The sequence below is a fragment of the Manihot esculenta genome, chromosome 10 (genome assembly GCF_001659605.2).
Source record: "Manihot esculenta cultivar AM560-2 chromosome 10, M.esculenta_v8, whole genome shotgun sequence".
NCBI classification, from domain to species: domain Eukaryota; kingdom Viridiplantae; phylum Streptophyta; class Magnoliopsida; order Malpighiales; family Euphorbiaceae; genus Manihot; species Manihot esculenta.
This window is the reverse complement of record NC_035170.2, coordinates 30611149-30634865: the sequence shown is the minus strand read 5'-3', so window position 1 is coordinate 30634865 and position 23717 is coordinate 30611149. Positions and strand designations below refer to the sequence as shown.

Below are 23717 nucleotides of genomic sequence, written 5' to 3'. Positions count from 1 at the left end.
ATATAAATAATTAGTTTATCAATAATTAAATTAAAATTATTTTATATTTCTAATCAAACAACAAAAACTGAAATTAAAATTTCAATTCTGATATTATTTTTTTCTTTTCAATTTAATTATTTTTTTCTTTAAATTAATTTTATTTATTTTTTATATTTAAAGTCTCACTATTTTATTTTATTTTATTTTTATTTTTTAATTAATTTACTTACTGTGAAATCGACTCTAATCACAAGTTTTATTTTAAAATAAAAATTTATTTTTGGTAATTTCAATTTTCCATCAATTAATATCTTAAAATTAAATAATGACCTCCCATTTAAAATATCTGTACATAAAAGACGACATCAAAAAGTCGACTTTTTGCTAAGTAGTACATATTGTCTTTCATACTCAACAGAGCTTGAGCATTCAATTGTTCTGCCAAATCCTCAAGCACAGGTGGGATTTAGCTCGATCGAAGAGAGAAGAAATGGCTAATTCCATTTCTGAACGTGTGAAGTATATGTGGGAACACTGGAATATCAGAGTTGCTGTTCAATTCAGCCTTGCATTGCAGATCCTTCTCATAGGGCTAGCTCCCTCCAGGAAGTGGACTTCAAATAAGTTAGTGAATTTGTTAGTATGGTCAAGTTACTTGCTTGCAGATGCAACAGCAAACTTTGCAGTGGGACTCATCTTCAATGGCAAGAGCAGTCCTCCTGATCATGTATCCCCTGCTGAAAACAGTAAACTTTTGGCTTTCTGGGCTCCTTTTTTATTGCTGCATCTTGGTGGTCCTGACACCATCACTGCATTTGCTCTTGAGGACAACCAGTTGTGGCTTAGGCATCTGCTTGCGTTCATTGTTCGGTTTGCTACTACTGGTTATGTTTTCTTTCGAAATCTTCGCAAGAACAAGGTGATTATCCCAACAGCTCTCTTGTTTCTTGCTGGGACTATTAAATATTTAGAGCGGACTTATTCTTTGTATCTTGCTAGCAAGGATAAATTCAGAGCTTCTATGCTAAGAAAACCAGATCCTGGAATCAATTTTGCCAAGTTTGCAGAGGTAGTCGCTTCAAAGAAACCAGAGGAACTCCCAGAGGTGAAAACAGAGAACCGAAGAGAAGCTATGGTTACTGATGCAGTTACTGATTTTTGCCTCGACATTAGAAAATTAGAGGATCTTGATGTGGTTCAGGAGGCTCATAAGTACTTCAAAATCTTCAAAGGACTCATTGTTGGTATCATCTATAGCTTCGAGCAACGCGATAAGAGTCGACATTTCTTCAATAGCATATCTGCAGAAGATGCTTTCAAAGTAATAGCAGCAGAGCTCAACTTTCTCTACGAAGTTCTGTACACAAAGGTGGTCGTTGTGCATTCTATGTTGGGTATGATTTTACGCTTCATTTCTTGTAGTTCAGTCTCGGCAGCCCTTGCAACCTTTCATTTTTATGTGAAGAAGCATGGCTTTGATCGGTTTGATGTCAAGGTTACTTATGCCCTGCTGCTTGGCGCCATAGGACTCGATGGAGTATCCATCCTCATGGCCATTTTCTCTAACTGGACAATAGTGGCTGTTCTGGAGAGCATGCCGAGGCCTGAAGATAGATCTCACTGGGTGTTGCGTCTCTTCAGCAAATTCCTCATTCTAAAGAGACCAAAGATGTATGTTTGTGAACCAGACAAACATACAACTCTGCTTACATGCATTCCTTTTCGCAGCTGGTCTGAATCTGTCCCGGGCTATAACGTGATAAGATATTGTCTCAAACAACGGCCAAGGAAAATCCACAATGTGATGCACAGCATCCAGAGAGTTATCTGCTATCTGGGTATTGATAAAATTGCTAATCAATGTTGTGGTATCATCAATAAAGTTGGTCAATGCATAAACATTAGTTCTAGAAAGGTCATTCAGGTTTTGTTCGATGAAGAAATTCAGGTTTTGCTCATTGATAATGTTATCCCATGCCTGAATAGTTTCAAGAAAGGACTCATCCAATGCCTGAAAAGTTTGAAGAGAGGACTCATTGATCTTGTGGGTCTCAAAGATTTTCTGGATGAGTTAAAGTATGCGTCCAGCAAACCGCTGACTGTGGAGCTTTGGGCATTTATATTCAGTGAGCTGCAAATGAAATCTTGGTTGATTGATGATCCGGAAACTGCAAGGAAAATATGTTCAGCCAGAGGTGAATGGGTTCTCCAAAGTCATGGTTTAGACAAAATCAGAAGTGACTTAATGGCTTATGTTGTTGATGTCAGATACGATGAGAGTGTCTTGATGTGGCACATTGCTACTGAGCTCTTGTGTAATGATACAAAGGGAATTGACAATTGCAGCAATGAAAGAGAATTCAGTAAGATTCTGTCAGATTACATGCTGTATCTTCTAATTATGCAGCCAACTATGATGGCAGCAGTGGCTGGAATCAGTAAGCTAAGGTTTGAAGATACATGTGCTGATGCTAAAAGATTTTTCAAAAAAAGAGGCATAAGATCAAATAATGTGAAGAAAGCATGTAGATTGATTCTTGAAGTGAACACAGAGTTTAAGCCTGCACAAGTGAAGAGAGATGGAAGCTTATCTGTATTGTTCACAGCAAGTATGCTGGCGAAAGAGCTGAGAAAATTGAGAGAGCAGAAATGGAAGATACTGAGCCAAGTGTGGGTGGAGATGCTGTCTTATGCTGCAAGTCATTGCAATGCAACTTCTCATGCCGTGCAATTAAGCAAAGGTGGAGAGCTTGTTACTTTTGTTTGGCTACTGATGTCTCAGTTTGGAGTGGGAAACCAATTCCAGAGTAATTGCAGCTTATTATTGCAAGGATAAAATTCATTGTCAGAAAGTTGTATTGGATTAAGGCACTGGAGTTTTATTTTTCTTCTTCCTCACTTGTCTTCTTTTCTTCTCTTTTCTTTTCTTTTCTTTTCTTTTCTTTTCTTTTCTATGTTCCCAAGTCTTTTGCAATTTTCATATATTAAATCTAAAAGTTGGACTGGACTAGAAATGATTGACTCGTCCCTCAGACATTTAATTTCGGAAAATAACTGAAAAATATTTTATGGAAATTTTTTTAAAATAATTAATATTTTATTATTTAATTTTAATTTAAAAAATAAAATATAAAACCAAATTTATATAGATAATTTAATAAGATTTTCAAAATGAAAAAATAACCTTTTTTAATATATTTTGTTGATTATTTTTTCTAAATGTTCTAAATGTTAAAAATTAAAAAATATTTACCGTGAAATAAATGGAGTTAATATTTAGATTCTATTAAATTTTTCATTCTTTAATATTTAATGTTTTTATAATAAATTACTGCATAATTCCTTATTTACATTTTCATTCTTTACTTAATTATACTATGATTTTATTTTAAATCTAAGAGAAAAAGAGATATATAGAAAAAGAAGAGAGATAAATGAAGCAGATCACGTAAGATATCTTTTTTATATTAAAAAATAATATTATGAACATTTTTGTTTTGAACATTTTTGTGATTGAATAATTATTATATAAAAAATATTTAAATAATAAAAATAAATTACTGTATAATATATATATATATATAAGTTTGACAAAATATTATATAAAAAATTTTCACTATTGATTTTAATAATTTTTTGAAACCATATTTTATATAATTTATAATAACCGTTGAATTTTATTCACTATGAATCAGATCAGGATAAAAAAATAGAGTCGGCCTAGAGTCCGCGCAGTCCTTTAGGCCGAACAGTCCGGCTTCTCAGGCCTTAATCCAGAAGCACATGGCAGACCGGATTACATGTGAATTCAGATCTAATAGGAAAAAACTCAGCTCGATAATGTGATATGATAAAAGATAGTAGATCCGGTCACTTTGTTTGTAGCTCTGTCTGCATACGCGTCAGAAAAATTAAATGGTCGTCTGACATGGAAATGAAATCTGATATTCCTGTACTTACAGACCTATATGATAAAAATATGTGGTATTATAATACAGAGATCATTAAACGACACTAGCAAACAAATGAAAGAAAATAAAAGAAAATAAATAAAAAGAGAAGAATACTCTCTTCTTTGATAGAGCTTACACAACTATTATAAATCCCATTATTCAGAATTTTAAAATATCAATTTAATTAATTAATATTATATATTTTTATTTTTTAATATAAATAATTATATAGAATAAATATATATATAATCGATTAAAATTATTATAAAAAATATTAATTGTGATAAAAGTATAAACAATTAAAAAGATTAATAAAAGTAAGTGCATAAAATGTTATCAAATTAAAATTTTATTTAATTTAAATAATTTATAAAAAAAATAAATTAACAAAAATAATTATAAATATAAAAAAATAAAATTATGTTTGTAATATTCTAAATCAAATATTATAAACTTTCAACAAATTATTAAAGTTTAATTATTATAATTTATCATATTAATAATTATGATAATTTTAGTTTCTTTACCTTTTATAAATAGATAATTTCTATATATCCATTCTATATAAAATTATTAGCAATTCTATTTCTTTCGCTTTTGATTAGCTCATATTTTAATTTTTTTTATTATTTTTTTACGTATTTAATATGAGATGCCACAGTATAATTTATCACTTGAATCGATATTAATTTTTTTGGATAGTTAAAAATTAGATGAAAATTATTGAAATGTTGGGATTTATTGATTCAAGCGATTCTACTCCTTTTCACTAGGGTCAACATTCACTCGGTTCGGTTTAAAATCGAACCAAACTAAATAAATTAAAAACCAAAATTTTAGTGTTTATGAAAATCGAATCGAATCGATTTTAGTCAGAAACCAAATCGAATCGGTCTGATTCGGTTCGATTCGATTCGATTTGATCGATTTCAATTTTTAATAATTTTTTATTTTTACACTTTATTTTTAATATTTTAAAATTTAATTAAAATATTTAAATTTTAATATGATTTAATTTCTATATATTATTAAAAAAACATATTATTATCACTAATCGGTTCGATTCAATTTTTTTTGGTTTTTTTCTGATTAAAATCGAACCAAACTGAAATAACTAAAATTTCTGAAATTAAAAACCGAACCGAATCGAAATATATAAAAAATCAAACTAAAATTTTAAATCGATTTGATTCGGTCAATTTTTCAATTTAAACCGAATACTGCTCAACACCACTTTTCACTAATATTTTCTTTGATGCAATTAAATTTATTGGTGCATAATTTTTTATTTGATTAATATTTAAAATCTTTAAATTTCTTATTTTAGAAATAGAAATTATGCATATCAATTTGTATTTTTAATTCTTCTTTATAATTATTTTTTTTTGTTTTAAGACAATAAATTATATATAAAATATTTTAATACCTACACAATGTGCCAATAAACTATTAGTATATTTATAAAATTAGTTTAAAATAGATTATGAAAAAATAGATAATTTCATATTTAACTTTATGCAAATAACACATTTAAATTTATATATTTATGTAAAACGATACATTTAATATATTTTATTTTTATTTTTAAGTTATATTTTTATATTTAATAATATTATTAATTAATATATTTTATTTTTACTTTTAAATTATATTTTCATATTTAATAATATTATTAAGTAATATATTCATAATAAATATAATTTATTATTTTTTATATAACTTTTAAATTTCTTATTATTATTAGTAGGTGATTTTTTAATTTTCTACAAAATTTGTAATATAATATATTAATTTATAATTAAAAATTTTAAAATTAAAAATTAATTATAACTTTAAAATAATTAATAAAAAATTAATTCATATCTATTTTTCTCAAATTGTAATTTGTCTGTTTAATTATATTTTTATCTTTAATAAATAATAATTTTTTTATATATATAATTAGACTCTAAAATAGATTTATGAGAGATTGATAAATGTCATATGATTGAACTTATATATTATAAATTGATAAGTGACACAATTACCCTTATATATTTGTGATTAATATATTTATAATTTTTTTTATATATTTTTAAATTTATTTCTATATAAAATAATAATTAATGTATATACAATAAATATAATTTAATATCAATATTTTATTTATTACTATTGTTTTTTTAATCACTATTAATATATTTTCTTTTTATTTTTTATTATTTTCTAATATAATAAATATAATTTTTATTATATTCATTATCACTATTATATATATCTTACTACTTTAATATATTATATTATTAATATTGTAATAAAAATTTTATTATATTTTTATTATTTAAAAAATTTATTACATCTTTATTTTAGTAATAAATAGAATGTTAAAAATATATTTATACAAATTAAATAAACGTTATTAAAAAATATTTAGACAATAAAAAAAATTATTTTTACTATATAATAATAATTCTATAACAAAAAAACCATATAAAAAGTTTTTACAATTTCACAATATTATTGTTTTAACAATTTTATAGAATTATAATTAATATAATTTTATTATAAATGCCGAATAATTATATAGAATAAATATATAAAAATAATTAAAATTATTATAAAAAATATCAATCATGATAAAAATATAAAATCATAAAAAAATTAATAAAATTAATTATACAAAATATTATCAAATTAAAATTTTATTCCATTCAAATAATTATAAAAAGTTAATAAATATAAATAATTAAGTATAATAAAAGTAAAATTATTATTATAATACTTTGATTAGTGTTATAAATATTAAACGTTATTAAATTTAAATTATTATAGTTTATTATATTAATTATTATAATAGTTTTTAGTGTCTTTGCCCTCTACAAATATGTAATATTTATTATCTATTCTATATAAGACAGATAAATCCCACTACTGCCACTCCATCCATCTCCATTGAATTTAATGAATTTTATTTTTCTAAAAATATAGCTGATTAAATAAAATTTATGTTTAATATTAATAATATATAATAACAAATATTAAAATTTTTATTTTTTTTTTTGTTACAGTTAGTTATTACTATTTTTTCTAAACTCTCTTAGAATATTATTTTATAAAATAACATCATGTACAAAATTTTAATACCCACACGTAAAAATCTGCATAACGTGTGGGCATACGCCTGGTATACAATAAAGTTAATGATACAATTAAACAAAAAGGAAAACTCAAAACCTCTGTTCCTTTCCAATTAGGCCAAGGACTTTCTGCTTTGCATTTCTGAACTCTGTTCTTCGTAACCTTTCAGGGCACAACTCTGCACATAGTATTGAAATGTCTCTCCAAGAGTTAGAAAACTGGCATCTTAAACTTTTATTTCTTCGTTTAGGTGGTGGACATTAAACAACAGAGGAATGGTTCAGAGTTCTTACCTTCTTAATCTTGCAAGAAGGAGAATGCTGAGCTGCATAACAGGAGGACCAAAGAGGTGAATGATAAAAGTTCCTGGCATGAAAAAATTGAAAAGTCATCCTTTCATGTGGCTATTGGTTATAGGATTCAGATTGAAAGGTTATTCAGAACCAGTAAAAGAATTGAATTCAAACCATTTCGATGAACTGTAGCAATAAAAGCATTAGTTAATTTTAAACAACCATACGTACACAATAATTTCCGAATATGCCAACTAGATCTCCTCAATGAGGAATGAAGTAGTGAACGACCCAGGTTCAAATCCAGTACCCTGATTCCCTTTTCAAAATTTTCTTTGAATTTTTGCGCTTAGCCTTACCCACGTGCTTCTTTTTCATCACTATTGTTGTCAGAGTTCATCAACTTATTTTGCAACTTCTTTGCCTCGAGCAAGAGACCATCTCTTTTCTTGTTGGCTTCGTGGAAAAGTACCCACAGAAGGCACTCGACTCTCAGTGCTTGAGAAAACTTTTCATGGTCTCCCTGCACGAAATTGACAGAGCTTAATTGGTGCAAAATGGTTAGTGCAAGAAAAGTAAGGTTCACCTAGTCAGTGAAGTTACCTCTGTGACATTGACAACAATTTTGCCCGACTGATTCCCACTGTCATCCGGCAAATCACGGAGAAAATTCATGACATAGATGCCACAATCCCATCTAGGTGCAAAGGAAAATCATTCGCTCCTAAATCGAACAATACAAATCACAATAGTATGAGATCACAAAGTTTGGTAGTAGTATACCCATTAGGTTGCCGAGGAGCATTCTTTTGGATTACTTCTTCGAAAGTTGGGAAGAAGGGCTTCGTCTTAATACCTGGTACACAATTGTCCAGGCCTTCGAGCTAAAAGAACATGGGAGAAGCAAATAAATAATATACCTGTACCAGAGATTATATTTAAGAAGAAAATGCTAACAACTTACCAACATTGGCAGGATTTCATTATCTGTCAGAGTACTACCTTCATCACTCCACATCGGATCATACCATAAGCATGTTTGATTCGGGACTTTCAACACAGCCAGCAGAAAGTGCCGGCGATCATTGTGATGGATGGGGATGTAAATCTGCAAAAGAAACACACAGAGAGATTGTACAAGACATTAAAATTGTAAAAGATAAAAAAAAAGAAAAATTATCCACTAGTTGTTATGAATGATTTGTTATTTTCTACCTTTTCACAAGCCTCGAGATCACTTGTCACTGCAAACTTTTGTACGTGGTCATCGTAATATACCTTAAAGGATGAAACTTCCTTGTAGCTTTCGTATGTGATGCATGGAAAGAACCAATTCGTGCCGTTCCTTTCTCGCACTTCCTCCTTTCTCACAGCCTCCACCACCACGTCAACATCCTGTATAATCATATAATGGTACGTGATGATTAAAATTTAATCATTTACACGCAAGAAAGTAGATTATATATTGCAATCATATCAAATAACGTACATTGTTCTCAAGCCATTGTCTAGGCTTCCAATATTCAATCCTTGATCTAGCAAGGATGCAATTATCTCCTTCAAAAAGGGTCTCACTGTTATAACAAAATCTGTTACTTCCTTTCTTGAAAAGTAGCACACAGAGAATATATAATCAAGGAAAGCTAGCCATATACAAATGGTTAACGGATGTACTTACTTATCATTGTTCTCATAGTCATAGATGTACTTAAGAACTGCTAGCTGATCGTCGTTATAGGACTTCTGATCGAGCTGCGGATACCCCGGAACTCCCTCAAGTTGATTGGATTCTGTGGTGATTTTCGCAGGGTCAGAATGCTTTTCCGCTGGAACCTCAGTCCTTGGTGTGGAATGCCCAGGAGGATATGTATTTACCCCCAATATGTCCTCTGAGCTCAACATCTTGGCTGCCTCGCCCTCAATAGCTTTTTGTTCTTGCCATTGAATTTGTAGTTCATCGATTTTAATACGTGGGATGTGAGAAATATTGAGCCAATCCACACCCTTGTTGTTTAAACATCTTTCCTTGAGGTGAAGAGTACATTGGCTAATATCCAAAATTTGTAAAGATGTAAGATGAAGCATCCCTCGTGGCAAAGACTTTAATTTGGGACAACGCACAAGACATAGTTGCTGAAGACGAGTGAGATTCGGCAGCCAGTCTTCTGGTAGAGATTCGAGATCCTCAACTATTGAAGAGATATTATGTACTGCCCCAAACGACGTCGCAGAGGAGAATCAAGCACAGCCAAAGACAGAATTAATTCAGAAGCAAAAACGGCAACGTATAGAAATAGCCAAAACGGCGCCGTTTCATAACCTGTTGTAATTTACTCCAGAAAGTCCATGAAATTCAAGAAAACTCTAGAAAGATCAGTTTGTTAGGAATTAGTTTTCCAGATGTGTATATATACATGACTTTTATCAGATCTAAAGATATATACTCTACATTTTTCATCTCAATCTTAGCTAAACTTTACATGGTATCAGAGCAAACTACTGCCCTGTGTAAACTACCTCAACAAACTCAGATCTAGATCTGAGAAATTTTCCTCTTACTTTCTCAAGCCACACAGCCTGTTCAACAAGCATAATGGCAGAAATCACTGAGGGAAACACACCAGGAAAAGAAGAGAAAGACGACAAGATGATGAAGTTGCTGAATTCTGATTCTCCCAGCATGATCCTCGTCAGCTCTCCATTAAATGGCAACAACTACCTGACATGGAGCAGATCAATGGTCATTGCTTTGAAAGCAAAGGACAAACTAGGATTCATAAATGGCAAATGCAAGATGCCAGATCAAGATGACAGAAACTATGAGGAATGGCAGAAAGCAGATAATATGGTAATGTCCTGGATCTTGAATGCTCTTTCAAAAGAATTGGCTGAGGCTTTTCTATATGCCACAAATGCTTATGAATTATGGGAAGAATTAAAAGAAAGGTTTGGAGACAGTAATGGCCCCCTGATGTACCAATTAATGAAAGAAATCAGCAATGCCAGTCAAGCAAACAACAACATTATGATGTATTACACAAAATTAAAAAAATTATGGGATGAATATGCATGTTTAGAGCCAATTCCAGTATGTGAATGTGGTGTAGCAAAGTTATTTGCTGAGATAGAAGGCAAACACAAATTAATGCAATTCTTGATGGGCTTAAATGAGTCTTATGACCATGTGAGAAATCAAATTCTCATAATGGAGCCACTGCCTAGTGTAAACAAAGCATATTCTATGATTTTGAGAATTGAAAAACAGAGGGAGACACAAAATGATGAAGCTGGGAACAGTGCAATGACAGCAAACACTTCAGGGATCAACAAAGGCAAAACATGGAAAAATCAATTCAAAAAAAGGGATGACAGAACCTGTTCTTACTGCAAAACTACAGGCCATGTGAGGGAAACATGTTTCAAGCTCAATGGATATCCAGATTGGTTCAATGAACTCAAATTGAAGAAAAACAAAGGAAAAGAAAATGTTGCAGCTCATGTGTTTGAAACGCCTCTAGAAAGCAATGATGATTACACTCAAGGCAAAGTTGATTGGAACATAGAGTCACTGATGCAGGAGATGATCAAATACATGAAAAATCATGGCCAGAGCACAGCCGGCAGCAATGATGCAAATTGTGTGAACTATACTGGGTTTGCAGGTATGACATCTTCTTGCTACTCTAAGGTTTATGAAAATAGAACTATAGGAGAGTGGATTATAGATACAGGTGCCACAGCTCACATGTGCAATGACCTATCTTTTTTTTCAAACCACAGAACTCTAAATAAACCTAGTGTAGTGACCCTACCCGATGGTAGCATGAAAAATATCACCAAAATTGGTACAGTACCTTTAAACCAGAATATGCTATTGCTAGATGTGCTATATATGCCCACATTTAAATACAATTTACTGTCTGTTAGCCAAATCACCCAAACCAACAAAATATCTGTACAATTCTACCATAATCAATGCATCTTGCAGGACCTAGTGACTAAACACCCATGGGCTGTTGGGAGAATGCACCAAGGATTATATAGACTAAATAAAGAATCATTTAGCCATCAAGACAGCAGAATAAAGACAATTGGCACAGCATTGGCATCTCAACAACTTCAAAGCAACTACGAAGTATGGCACAGAAGATTAGGTCATGCATCAAAAAGCAAATTGTTGCATCTAAATGTAATAAAAGCCAATGAATGTGATTCTCATGTATGCACCATCTGCCCTATTGCAAAACAACAAAGATTGAGTTTTAATAAGAGCAAGATTACATCTACATCGCAATTTGAGCTAATTCATGTGGATCTCTGGGGCCCATATTCAGTAGTTTCAGTATCAAATGCAAGATATGTATTAACCATAGTTGACGATTACACTAGAGCTACATGGACATATTTACTACAGCAAAAACAATCAGTATCTGCTGTGTTAAAGGAATTCATAGCTATGGTGAACAATCAATTTCATAAGTCAGTCAAGAACTTAAGATCAGACAATGGGACAGAGTTTGTGAACCAAGATTGTAGCAAGTGGCTGAAGGAAAAGGGCATTATTCATCAGAAATCATGCCCATACACCCCACAACAGAATGGGGTAGTTGAAAGAAAGCACAAACACCTATTACAAGTTGCAAGAGCTCTAATGTTTCAGTCAAAACTACCAAAAAGATTCTGGGGAGAATCCATACTCACTGCCACCTATATCATCAACAGATTACCAAGCCCTGTACTTAATTGGGAAACACCTTATGCTAGTTTGCACAAGGAAAAACCCAATCTAAACTTTCTCAAAACCTTTGGATGCCTATGCTTTGCAACCAATACTTTACCCCACAAAACAAAATTTGAAGAAAGAGCCTTTAAAGGAGTATTCCTTGGATATGTTCCAGGAATGAAGGCCTACAAAATCTATGCCATAGACCTAAACAAAATCATTGTTTCCAGAGATGTGATCTTCCATGAAGACATATTCCCATTCAGATCACAACCTGACACCCATGACCCACATAAAACAGTATTACCAAATACAATACCCGAATCTGACTCAAGTCCAACCATGCCAATGTCACCTCATACAGATATTAACCCTCCCCATGAATCTTTAAGAATAACAGAAGAGACTGAACAGTACACTGAGGATTCTGCAACTGAAGACAGAAGAGAAATATCTACTGAAGATGAAGGAGAAATTCCTGACAATCTTGAACCAGCCCCAGAAATTTCAGAAGAAGGAGCTTCTACACACACAAGGAGAAGCACAAGGCTACCTACAAGACCAAGATGGCTAAATGACTTTGTGGCAACCTCTATATGTCCTATCAATCCTGGTGCATTCCCCAACAACACCACAGGTAATTCTCCCTATAACTACCCCTGTTTTACCTCTGAACCTATTTTTACCCCCCATTATTTGAGTTTTGTGGCAAATGTGTCTATAAACTGTGAACCTAAGTCCTATTCACAAGCTAAGGAGGATAGCAATTGGGTGCAAGCCATGCAAGATGAACTAACAGCCTTAGATACCAATAATACTTGGTATTTAACAACTCTGCCCAAAGGAAAAAGAGCCATTGCTTCCAAATGGGTTTTCAGAATAAAATACAAGCCAGACGGCTCAGTTGACAGATTCAAGGCCAGGCTAGTGGCCAAGGGATTTAATCAATTACTTGGAATTGATTATACTGATAATTTTTCTCCAGTAGCCAAATTGGTTACTGTAAGAATGTTCATGGCAATTGCTACTGCCAAGAACTGGCCTATACATCAACTTGATGTAAATAATGCATACCTACATGGGCATATAGAAGAAGATTTATACATGATGCCCCCGGAAGGCTATGACAAAGCTCAACCAGGACAAGTGTGCAAACTCATAAAAAGCATTTACGGGCTAAAACAAGCAGGAAGAATGTGGAATAAGGAGCTTACCCAGTGCTTAAACCAATTTGGTTTCAAACAATCACCCTTTGATCACTGCCTGTTCACAAGAACAAAGGAAGGCAGATTTTTAACATTGTTAGTTTACGTTGATGATATTCTTCTAGCAGGTCAATCAGAAAAAGATATAACAGAAATGAAATCTCACCTTGACAAAGCTTTCACAATCAAAGATCTGGGACATGTCAAATACTTTCTGGGATTACAGATCGCACGTTCTGAGACTGGATTATTTCTTCACCAAAAGAAATATCTATTAGACATTATACAAGACACAGGTTATATGCAAGCCAAATTTTCTGACAACCCACTACCACAAGGACTCAAACTTGACAACACAACAGGACCTCTTTTGACTGAACCAGATAAATACAGGAGGTTAATAGGTAGGTTACTCTACCTCGGAGTTACCAGGCCAGACATCTCCTACGCGACGCAGCACCTCAGCCAGTTCATGCAACAGCCGCGTCAACCACACTGGAACGCCGCACTTCACGTGCTTCGCTATCTAAAGAGTTGTCCAACAAGAGGGTTATTTTTCCCAGCTCAGAACGATCTCAAGCTCCGAGCTTTCTCCGATGCTGACTGGGCTTCTTGTCCGATGACCCGGAAATCTCTCACCGGGTTCTGCATATTCCTCGGACCATCCTTAATATCCTGGAAAACAAAAAAACAGACCACGGTTAGCAAGTCCTCAGCAGAAGCTGAGTACAGAAGCATGGCTCTCACAGTGTGCGAGCTCAAGTGGATCACTTACCTGATGAAAGAATTTCACGCCGATCCACAACTTCCTATACCGCTTCACTGCGACAACCAAGCGGCTCAGCATATCGCGGCCAACCCGGTTTTTCATGAACGAACGAAGCACCTGGACATCGACTGCCATATCGTCCGCGAGCAGATCACCAGAGGCCTCATTTCCACGGTGCACGTACCCTCACGGCAACAGATCGCCGATCTCTTCACGAAACCCTTGGGAGCGGCGCAGTTCCAGACTCTTCTATCCAAGATGAGTTTCCCTAAAAATTAGGGCAACTCTATCTTGCGGGGGGTGTGAAGAGATATTATGTACTGCCCCAAACGACGTCGCAGAGGAGAATCAAGCACAGCCAAAGACAGAATTAATTCAGAAGCAAAAACGGCAACGTATAGAAATAGCCAAAACGGCGCCGTTTCATAACCTGTTGTAATTTACTCCAGAAAGTCCATGAAATTCAAGAAAACTCTAGAAAGATCAGTTTGTTAGGAATTAGTTTTCCAGATGTGTATATATACATGACTTTTATCAGATCTAAAGATATATACTCTACATTTTTCATCTCAATCTTAGCTAAACTTTACAACTATCAACGTCTTTAATTTGGAGAGAGGACTTGCGGTAACGATAGAAGAATCCTTCTGTTCCCATAAATAGCTGCCCGCCCATTGAACCTTTTGCCCATCAATTCGAATATTTGGGATGCGTGAAATTATAGGCCAATCGGAGCATTTTCTAGTTCCATACCTTTCCTTCATTTGAGCACATCCTCTAATATCTAATTCTCGTAAAGGGAGCCCACGCATCTCAAGAGGTAGACTAGATAACCGAGGGCAATCCATGAGATGCAGTTCTTCAAGAGAAGAGAGGTTCTGCAGCAACTCTTCAGGAAAAGCTTCAAGATCCTCAATCGACACAATCCATAAGACTTTCAATTTGAAGCCAAGCATCGATGATGATGAAGAAGAAGAAGACGACATTGCCTCAATCATCATCTTTATTGTCTGCTGCAAGGGTTCTAAGCTGCAATTCTCCAACAAGAGCTTTTCATCAAGCTTTGAGAATGGCGGCAAAGAAGTCAACTGAGGGCAATTACGGATTTCTAGTTTAGAAAGACTAGTAAAGTGAAGCCTTAAATCATCCCTATTCTTCCCCCAACCCTTCAGGATCAGACAATCCAAGAGATAGAGTTCCTTCAGGGATGGAAAGAAAGTTGATCCTTTTCCTCTGACTCCAAAATTATCCCCTTCATGATCTACGTACTCCATATTAGGAAATCCTTGAATCCCTAAATATTTAAGGGATGGGATTTGACCCAACTGTGGGAGACGATCGCACTTTTCACAATCTTGCAACCAAATATCAACTAATTTTGTGAGGGAAGAAAGCCAATCTGGGAACCTCATACCTCGATAATCACAAACCTTCAACTTCTTCAGATTTTGATGTGGTTGGAGGCTTTGCAAGGACTTTTCATCATAATCACTGTCTACACTGTCTACACTGTCATCATCATCCCGATTCCAACATAGACTCAATGACTGAAGACGCTGCTTCTCTCTTAAATTAGCTGCCCCAAATTCTGATATATTTTTCACGAACTTGAGATTTCTTATTTCTATCCTTCCTCTTAAGTTTAACCCATTCAATTCATTCATACCCCCAATACGATTAAAAACAGAACTATCTTTGGCAACTGCAAACCACGTTAACATTTGAAGGGAAGTTAGTTGTCCAAAGCCATACGGCATGTGCATCAAATTCCAACATCTCTCACAATCAAGATGCCTGAGATTAACTAGCTTTCTCAAACCTTTTGGCAGCTGCCTAAGCTCGTCACAATCGGAGAGTTTCAATACTTGCAAATATTTAAGCCTGGTAATAGAATTTGGAAGTGACTTGATTCGATCGTTTTTAGAAACATCAAGATATCTCAGATATTTCATCTTGTGAATAGAAGTTGGCAATTTCTCAATTCCAGAATTGTGTAAATCAAACACATGTAAATGCCTAAAATTGGAGAATAAGTCTGGAATTTTCCATCTTCCTTCATTGCTTAACCAAACTTCTTGACTTGGCAGAAGAAATGTCCGTAATTGTCGTGCACGAAATAAACGAACTGGAATCTGCCAGGTTGAATCAAAATGGAAACCAAGTGACATATGATATATTTCTTCATCGACATTTTCTGCATCTGAATTTATTACCTTATTCCCAATCCCAGCCACTGAGGTAGCAAGATCACTCATCAAATTGTTCATTTTACAACTTTTTATGTTGCCCAGTGCATCCCATTTCACCTCTTGGAAGAAAGATCTCCACAATAAATCCCTAAAATATTTAAGGCCAACATCTTCAAGACATTCATCTGGGTCTGATGAGTTAATAAACCCTTGCCCCATCCACAGATAAATCAACCCTTCCACATCAAACTTATGATCCTTTGGGAACAGCACACAGTATGCAAAGCAATTTTTTAAATGTGAAGGAAGATAGTCATAATTCAATTTAAGTGTGTGAATGATACCCTTTTCCTTATCCACCTTTGCAAGCTCATTATTACGCACATCTAACCACTCAGCCACGGTATCCTTAAAATACAGTACAGTTCCTACTGTTTTAATGGCCAAAGGAACTCCCTGACAGTTCCGGGCTATCTGCCTTCCAAGTACCTCCAGTTCAAAATTTAACGGTTTTCCTGGTTTGGATGCAATATGATTTAACAATGACCAAGAATCTCCGTCAGATAAGCCACTTAATTCATGTACACGGTCTCTTGTGATCCCGGCAACCCTTTTAGAACGAGTGGTAATTAGTATTTTGCTTCCCCTTGCACCTCCAAGCAATAAATCTTTTAATTTCAACCATCTGTCATCATCCACCTCTCTTACATCATCCAACACAATTAAATATCTTTTTTCATTAATATTTTTATGGAGGAATACTATCAAGGTATCCATCTTGATGTTCTTATGTCTTTTTCCAGTAATAGATTCTAAAATTCTTTCAACTATGAGTTTAGCATCAAAAGCAATATCAGACAAAGAAACCCATAGTTTTAGCTCAAAATGTGTTTGAACTTGTTCATCACGGAACACTAATTGAGCAAGGGTTGACTTCCCTATTCCTCCAATTCCACATATTGAAATGATTGACAAATTATCTCCATAGTTACAATCCAGTAAAAAGTTTGTAATTGCGTGCTTATCTTCATGTGTACCAACTACTATTTTATCCGAATTCTCCTCACTCTCCGTCCATTTGCTAGCCATTGCAGACACATTTTCTTCACTTCTCCCAGTCTCTGCAGGTTCCTCCAAACACTCTAAACCAAGCTGAGCTCCGTCCTTTTGGATCTCATCCATTGTATTTCTAATTTTTTTCATCTTAAGGACCATTTTAAAATCATAAACAAGATGATTTGGGAGTGACAAGAAAAGGCGTACCTCATTCGCATTTTCTCTCCCGGTCCCCAGTTGTCTCCTCGAAGCTTCTGTGTAGATATCATCCAACAGATCATTTGCGCTATAAATTACTCCTTTCAACTTACTAAGCCAATTTTCAATTGACGAAGGTGAACGCAAATGCTTCTTCTCGGCATCACGAAGCAGACCATTAATCCTGGAGATTTTGGCATTCAAACTCTCAAACTCATCGTTCCAATCCCTCGAAAATCCAAGTCTCAGATTCCGAAGCTGCTTGGAAGCCAACTTCACAAGGAGTTGTTCAATTACAGAAGTAGCTAGCACCTCCATTTTTCTGTGAGTGAGAATAAAAGAAAAGAACAACAAAAGTGGAAGGCAAAGTTTAAAGATTGAGATTTGCTGTTTTGTTTGCTTTGTTGCGGGAGTGAATATAAAAGCCAAGGCCAGTATTTATAGAGCGCTAAAATTAACCCTTCAACTTTGTTGTTAATTTCGGGGGAAAATAAAAAAAAAAAAAAAAAAACCCTTGTTGCTAAAATCAATTAAAATCATTTTTTTTGTCAGAAATTGAGATATTTCATAATTTTTATTTTTTATTGTTATTTTATATGAAAAAAAATTATTTAAAAAATTATTTTGTGTAGGAAATATTTTTAAAAATATAACTTATTTATTATTTAATTTTAATTTAAAAAATAAAATATATTAATAAATTTATAAAGACTTTTAAAAAAAATTTATTATATAATAAATGATTTTCTATTTTTTTATTAAAAAAGTAATTTTTTAATTATATTTATTTTTAATATTTCAAGTGTTTGTTTATACCAGTAGTTTAATAGCAGACAATAAAGTTATAATTTATATTTTATTATATTGATATAATTTTTATAATAAAATTTATTATAATAAAATTTTAATAAAATATTTAAAAATAAAAAAATAATAAATATAAGACTTATTATAATTTTTTAATATTAATGGTAAATAAAAAAGTTAAAATTATAATTTTTCATATTAAAATAAAAATTAAGAAAAATAAATTTAAAAATGTTGAATTGAATTATATTAATTTTTTAAATTATAAATTATTTTATTAATATTATTTATATATGTGACATATAAATATAATAAAATAATTTATAATATTTTATCATAAAAAGAGACTTTCTCCATTCAAATTTTTATTTTAATATAATATTAATAAATTTATAAATTTTATATAATTTTATAAATTTAAAAATTTTTTAAATTAAATTATTAATAGCAAAATGTTTTAAATTTTAATTAATATATATTACATTTTTTTTATTAATAAAGTCTACACAGCTAACATGTGTGGAAATTTTCATTGAATTTATTTGAGAGAGAGAAACGTTAACCGTTGGGAAAATGAATTGGTGTAAGCAAGGTCAATATTCAGCTTTTGCTCTGTACAAGGGGAAACATTTGAAAAGACAGTGAATTATTTGAAACGACAGTGAATTATTTGAGAGAGAGAAGCCATGGCATAGCCGCCGTTGTCGTAATATTCAGTTTTTGCTCTGTACAAGAGGAAATATTTGAAAAGACAGTGAATTATTTGAAAACACGGTGAATTATTTGAAAAGACAGTGAATTATTTGAGAGAGTAGCCATGGCATAGCCGCCGTTGTCGTACTATGAATTATTTGAGAGAGAGAAGTCATGGCATAGCAGCCATACTATTCACTTTGACACACATGATATGATATTTTAAATATATTAAATTTTATTAAATATAAAAAATATTTTTAAAATTTTTTTAAAATTAAATAAAATTATTCACAAAATAATTTTCTTAAAATTTATTTTTAATAATATTTAAAATATTATTTTAAAAAATTCGTTTTTTTTCTGCCGTAGATGGAATAATAATAAGTTTCTTTCTGGGTGGGCCGGGTCCATTATTGGGTTTTCCTCTGTTTTGTTTTGTGGCTGTATATTGAATGGGCATGGACTTTCTTTTCGGCCAGCCTCACTGTAAAATTTTTCACCTCCATTGTCTAGCAGATTGGTCGGCATAAAACTATATCAAATATAGGTATTAAATAAATCATCTGGTTTGGTAACTCGAACGTTCAAACTATTAAATAAAATGCTTTAATTTTTTGATTTTTTCATTCATCTGCCTTTATATTTTGGTAAAATTAAATTTTAAATATTTTTTTTTATTATTTTTCAATTATTTTTAATTAAAAAAAATGAAATAACTATTTAATTGATGAAAAAATAACAACGTTCTAATAATTTTTTAAAAATATAGAATGACTTATTAAATTAATAATAATATTTAATAATTAAATAGTAATTATATCATCTATTTTTAAGATTTCACAATTTAATTCTTATATTGTGATTTGCTAAATTCATCGTCAAGATATAATATTTGTTTATCCTTAGATTATAATGAAATTAACATTTATATTTTTTAATTTTTTAAATATAAATTTTTTTAAAGTACTAAATTATCAATAAATATTAAAATTAAAGAGAATAAATTGTCAATAAAAATGAAATTTTAAAAATTAAATTATTATAGTTAGTGAATTTTAGTAGAAAGACTATTTTATTAACATAATTAAATTCGGGTACTAAATTACTTTTCATTAAACAAGCAAGGACTCAGTTACATATTTTGTCAAAACTCCGGAATATTATTGTAAATTGCCTTTTATTAATGATTAACGGATAAAAATACAATATTAACTTATAATAATTTAATATCTTACTAAAAAAATAATATTAATATCTAAAAATTAAGTAATGGTCTCCCTTTTAAAATATATATACATAAAAGACAACCTCAAAAAGTTGAATTCATTGCTAAATAATACATATTGTCTTTTCATACTCAACAGAGCTTGAGCATTCAATTGTTCTACCAAATCATCAAGCACAGGTGGGATTGAGCTCGGTCGAAGAGAGAAGAAATGGATAATTCCATTTCTGAACGTGTGAAGTATATGTGGGAACACTGGAATATCAGAGTTGCTGTTCAATTCAGCCTTGCATTGCAGATCCTTCTCATATGGCTAGCTCCCTCCAGGAAGTGGACTTCAAATAAGTTTGTGAATTTGTTAGTATGGTCAAGTTACTTGCTCGCAGATGCAACAGCAGACTTTGCAGTGGGACTCATCTTCAATGGCAGGAGCAGTCCTCCTGATGATGTATCCCCTGCTGAAAACAGTAAACTTTTGGCTTTCTGGGCTCCTTTTTTATTGCTGCATCTTGGTGGTCCTGACACCATCACTGCATTTGCTCTTGAGGACAACCAGTTGTGGCTTAGGCATCTGCTTGCGTTCATTGTTCAGGTTGCTGCTACTGGTTATGTTTTCTTTCGAAATCTTCGCAAGAACAAGGTGATTATCCCAACAGCTCTCTTGTTTCTTGCTGGGACTATTAAATATTTAGAGCGGACTTATTCTTTGTATCTTGCCAGCAAGGACAAATTCAGAGATTCTATGCTCAGAAAACCAGATCCTGGAATCAACTTTGCCAAGTTTGCAGAGGTATTCGCTTCAGAAAAACCAGAGGAACTCCCAGCGATGGAAGCAGAGAACCAAAGAGAAGCTACGGTTACAGATGGTCTCAACAAAAGAAAACTAGAAGATCTTGATGTGGTTCAGGAGGCTCATAAGTACTTCAAGATCTTCAAAGGACTCATTGTTGATATCATTTACAGCTTCGAGGAGCGCGATAAGAGTCGAGATTTCTTCAATAGCATATCTGCAGAAGATGCTTTCAAAGTAATAGCAGCAGAGCTCAATTTTCTCTATGATGTTCTGTACACAAAGGTGGTCGTTGTGCATTCCATGTTGGGTATGATTTTACGCTTCATTTCTTGTAGTTCAGTCTTGGCAGCCCTTGCAACCTTTCATTTTTATGTGAAGAAGCATGGCTTTGATCCGTTTGATGTCAAGGTTACTTATGCCCTGCTGCTTGGCGCCATAGGACTCGATGGAGTATCCATCCTCATGGCCATTTTCTCTAACTGGACAATAGTGGCTGTTCTGGAGTGCATGCCGAGGCCTGAAGATAGATCTCACTGGGTGTTGCATCTCTTCAGCAAATTCCTCAAACATACAACTCTGCTTACATGCATTCCTTTTCGCAGCTGGTCTGAATCTGTCCCAGGCTATAACGTGATAAGATATTGTCTCAAACAACGGCCAAGGAAAATCCACAATGTGATGCACAGCATCCAGAGAGTCATCTGCTATCTGGGTATTGATAAAATTGCTAATCAATGTTGTGTTATCATCAATAAAGTTGGTCAATGCATAAACATTAGTTCTAGAAAGGTCATTCAGTTTTTGTTCATTCATTATCAGGTTTATGAATACATTGAAGACAATCAGGTTTTTGAATACATTCAGGCTTGGTTTGATAAAGTTATCCCATGCCTGAATAGTTTCAAGAAAGGACTCATTGATCTTGTGGGTCTCAAAGATTTTCTGGATGAGTTAAAGTATGCGTCCAGCGAACCGCTGACTGTGGAGCTTTGGGCATTTATATTCAGTGAGCTGCAAATGAAATCTTGGTTGATTGATGATCCGGAAACTGCAAGGAAAATATGTTCAGCCAGAGGTGAATGGGTTCTCCAAAGGCATGGTTTAGACAAAAACGGAAGTGACTTAATGGCTTATGTTGTTGATGTCACATACGATGAGAGTGTCTTGATGTGGCACATTGCTACTGAGCTCTTGTGTAATGATAAAAAGGGAATTGACAATTGCAGCAATGAAAGAGAATTCAGTAAGATTCTGTCAGATTACATGCTGTATCTTCTAATTATGCAGCCAACTATGATGGCAGCAGTGGCTGGAATCAGTAAGCTAAGGTTTGAAGATACATGTGCTGATGCTAAAAGATTTTTCAAAAAAAGAGGCATAAGACCAAATAATCTGAAGAAAGCATGTAGATTGATTCTTGAAGTGAACACAGAGTTTAAGCCTGCAGAAGTGAAGAGAGATGGAAGCTTATCTGTATTGTTCACAGCAAGTATGCTGGCGAAAGAGCTGAGAAAATTGAGAGAGCAGAAATGGAAGATACTGAGCCAAGTGTGGGTGGAGATGCTGTCGTATGCTGCAAGTCATTGCAATGCAACTTCTCATGCCGTGCAATTAAGCAAAGGTGGAGAGCTTGTTACTTTTGTTTGGCTACTGATGTCTCAGTTTGGAGTGGGAAACCAATTCCAGAGCAATTACAGCTTATTATTGCAAGGGTAAAATTGATTGTGAGAAAGTTGTATTGGATTAAGGCACTAGAGTTTTATTTTTCTTCTTCCTCACTTGTCTTCTTTTCTTTTCTTTTCTTTTCTTTTCTATGTTCCCAAGTCTTTGCCAATTTTCATATATTAAATCTAAAAGTTGGATTGGACTAGAAATGATTGATTCGTCTCTTTGACATTTATTTTCAGAAAATAACTTATAATTGAAAAATATTTATGGAAATTTTTTCAAAAATAATTTATATTCTATTATTTAATTTTAATTTAAAAAATAAAATATATTACTAAATTTATATAGAGAACTTAATAATATGTTTTCCTGTGTAGCTAGGCTACAAATCAATATCATTTTTGTTAAATTGTGAAATTTCTTCTTTCCTTTTTACTATTTAGGTTTTATTCAGATGTTAAAACAGTGGTAGGATTCCTATCAATAAGTTAAATAAAAATTCTAATTCCTCTTAACGATTCATTTTCTTTTGTTCTCTCTCTCCCTCATTTTTTTCAACTTAAATTTAATAGTTTCCCTTCTCTCCCCCTGGTAATCTTTTACGCATCCTCCCAGTGACTCCCACCCATTTAGCTGTATGTTACAAAATTGAGTTTTTAATTATTAGAAATTTTGAAGTCCAATATTAATTGTATAAAATGGGAATATATTTACAAAGAGTTGCCTAAAAATTCTATGCATGCCAACTATTTGATGAAAAGGTAAGCACCACTAGAGATGGATACCTTTTGGGTTGGTAAAATAACCAATCCAACAAATCATACTACTGTAGAAAAATATTATCATCCCTTAAAAGAATTTCGTAGTATGCATATGCCTGACTGGTGCATTTAATTAAATAGACTTCAAGAACACAAAATCAAATTTACGTGGAAAACCCTCTAATAGAGGGAAAAACCACGGGCCAGTTCCGAAATAATCCACTATATCAAAAGGTTAAGTACAATATCCAACTTAATAATACAAATACTCGAGAGAATACA

General features: G+C 32.7%; 2 protein-coding genes across 4 annotated transcripts; one reads left to right on the top strand and one right to left on the bottom strand.

Annotated features, from left to right (window-relative positions):
- Positions 1-385: 385 nt before the first annotated feature.
- On the top strand, positions 386-22880 carry LOC110624902. Of its 3 annotated transcripts, XM_043960975.1 has the most exons (3): positions 386-1676; positions 21575-21743; positions 21786-22880. In XM_043960975.1, the coding sequence occupies exons 1-3, from the start codon at positions 473-475 to the stop codon at positions 22720-22722; spliced, it is 2310 nt and encodes a 769-aa protein (XP_043816910.1). In that variant the 5' UTR covers positions 386-472; the 3' UTR covers positions 22723-22880. The 3 variants fall into 3 exon arrangements, with proteins under 3 accessions (XP_043816910.1, XP_021626026.1, XP_021626025.1); XM_021770334.2 differs by lacking the exon at positions 21575-21743 and having other exon boundaries at positions 386-1897; positions 21796-22880; XM_021770333.2 differs by having other exon boundaries at positions 387-1676; positions 21575-22880.
- LOC110624898 (putative disease resistance protein RGA3) lies at positions 7191-17907 on the bottom strand. The gene is made up of 9 exons (XM_021770328.2): positions 14635-17907; positions 9024-9534; positions 8835-8919; positions 8561-8740; positions 8310-8453; positions 8129-8229; positions 7949-8042; positions 7705-7868; positions 7191-7230 (listed from the first exon to the last, which is right to left on the bottom strand). The coding sequence occupies exons 1-9, from the start codon at positions 17801-17803 to the stop codon at positions 7218-7220; spliced, it is 4461 nt and encodes a 1486-aa protein (XP_021626020.1). The 5' UTR covers positions 17804-17907; the 3' UTR covers positions 7191-7217.
- Positions 22881-23717: the final 837 nt, after the last annotated feature.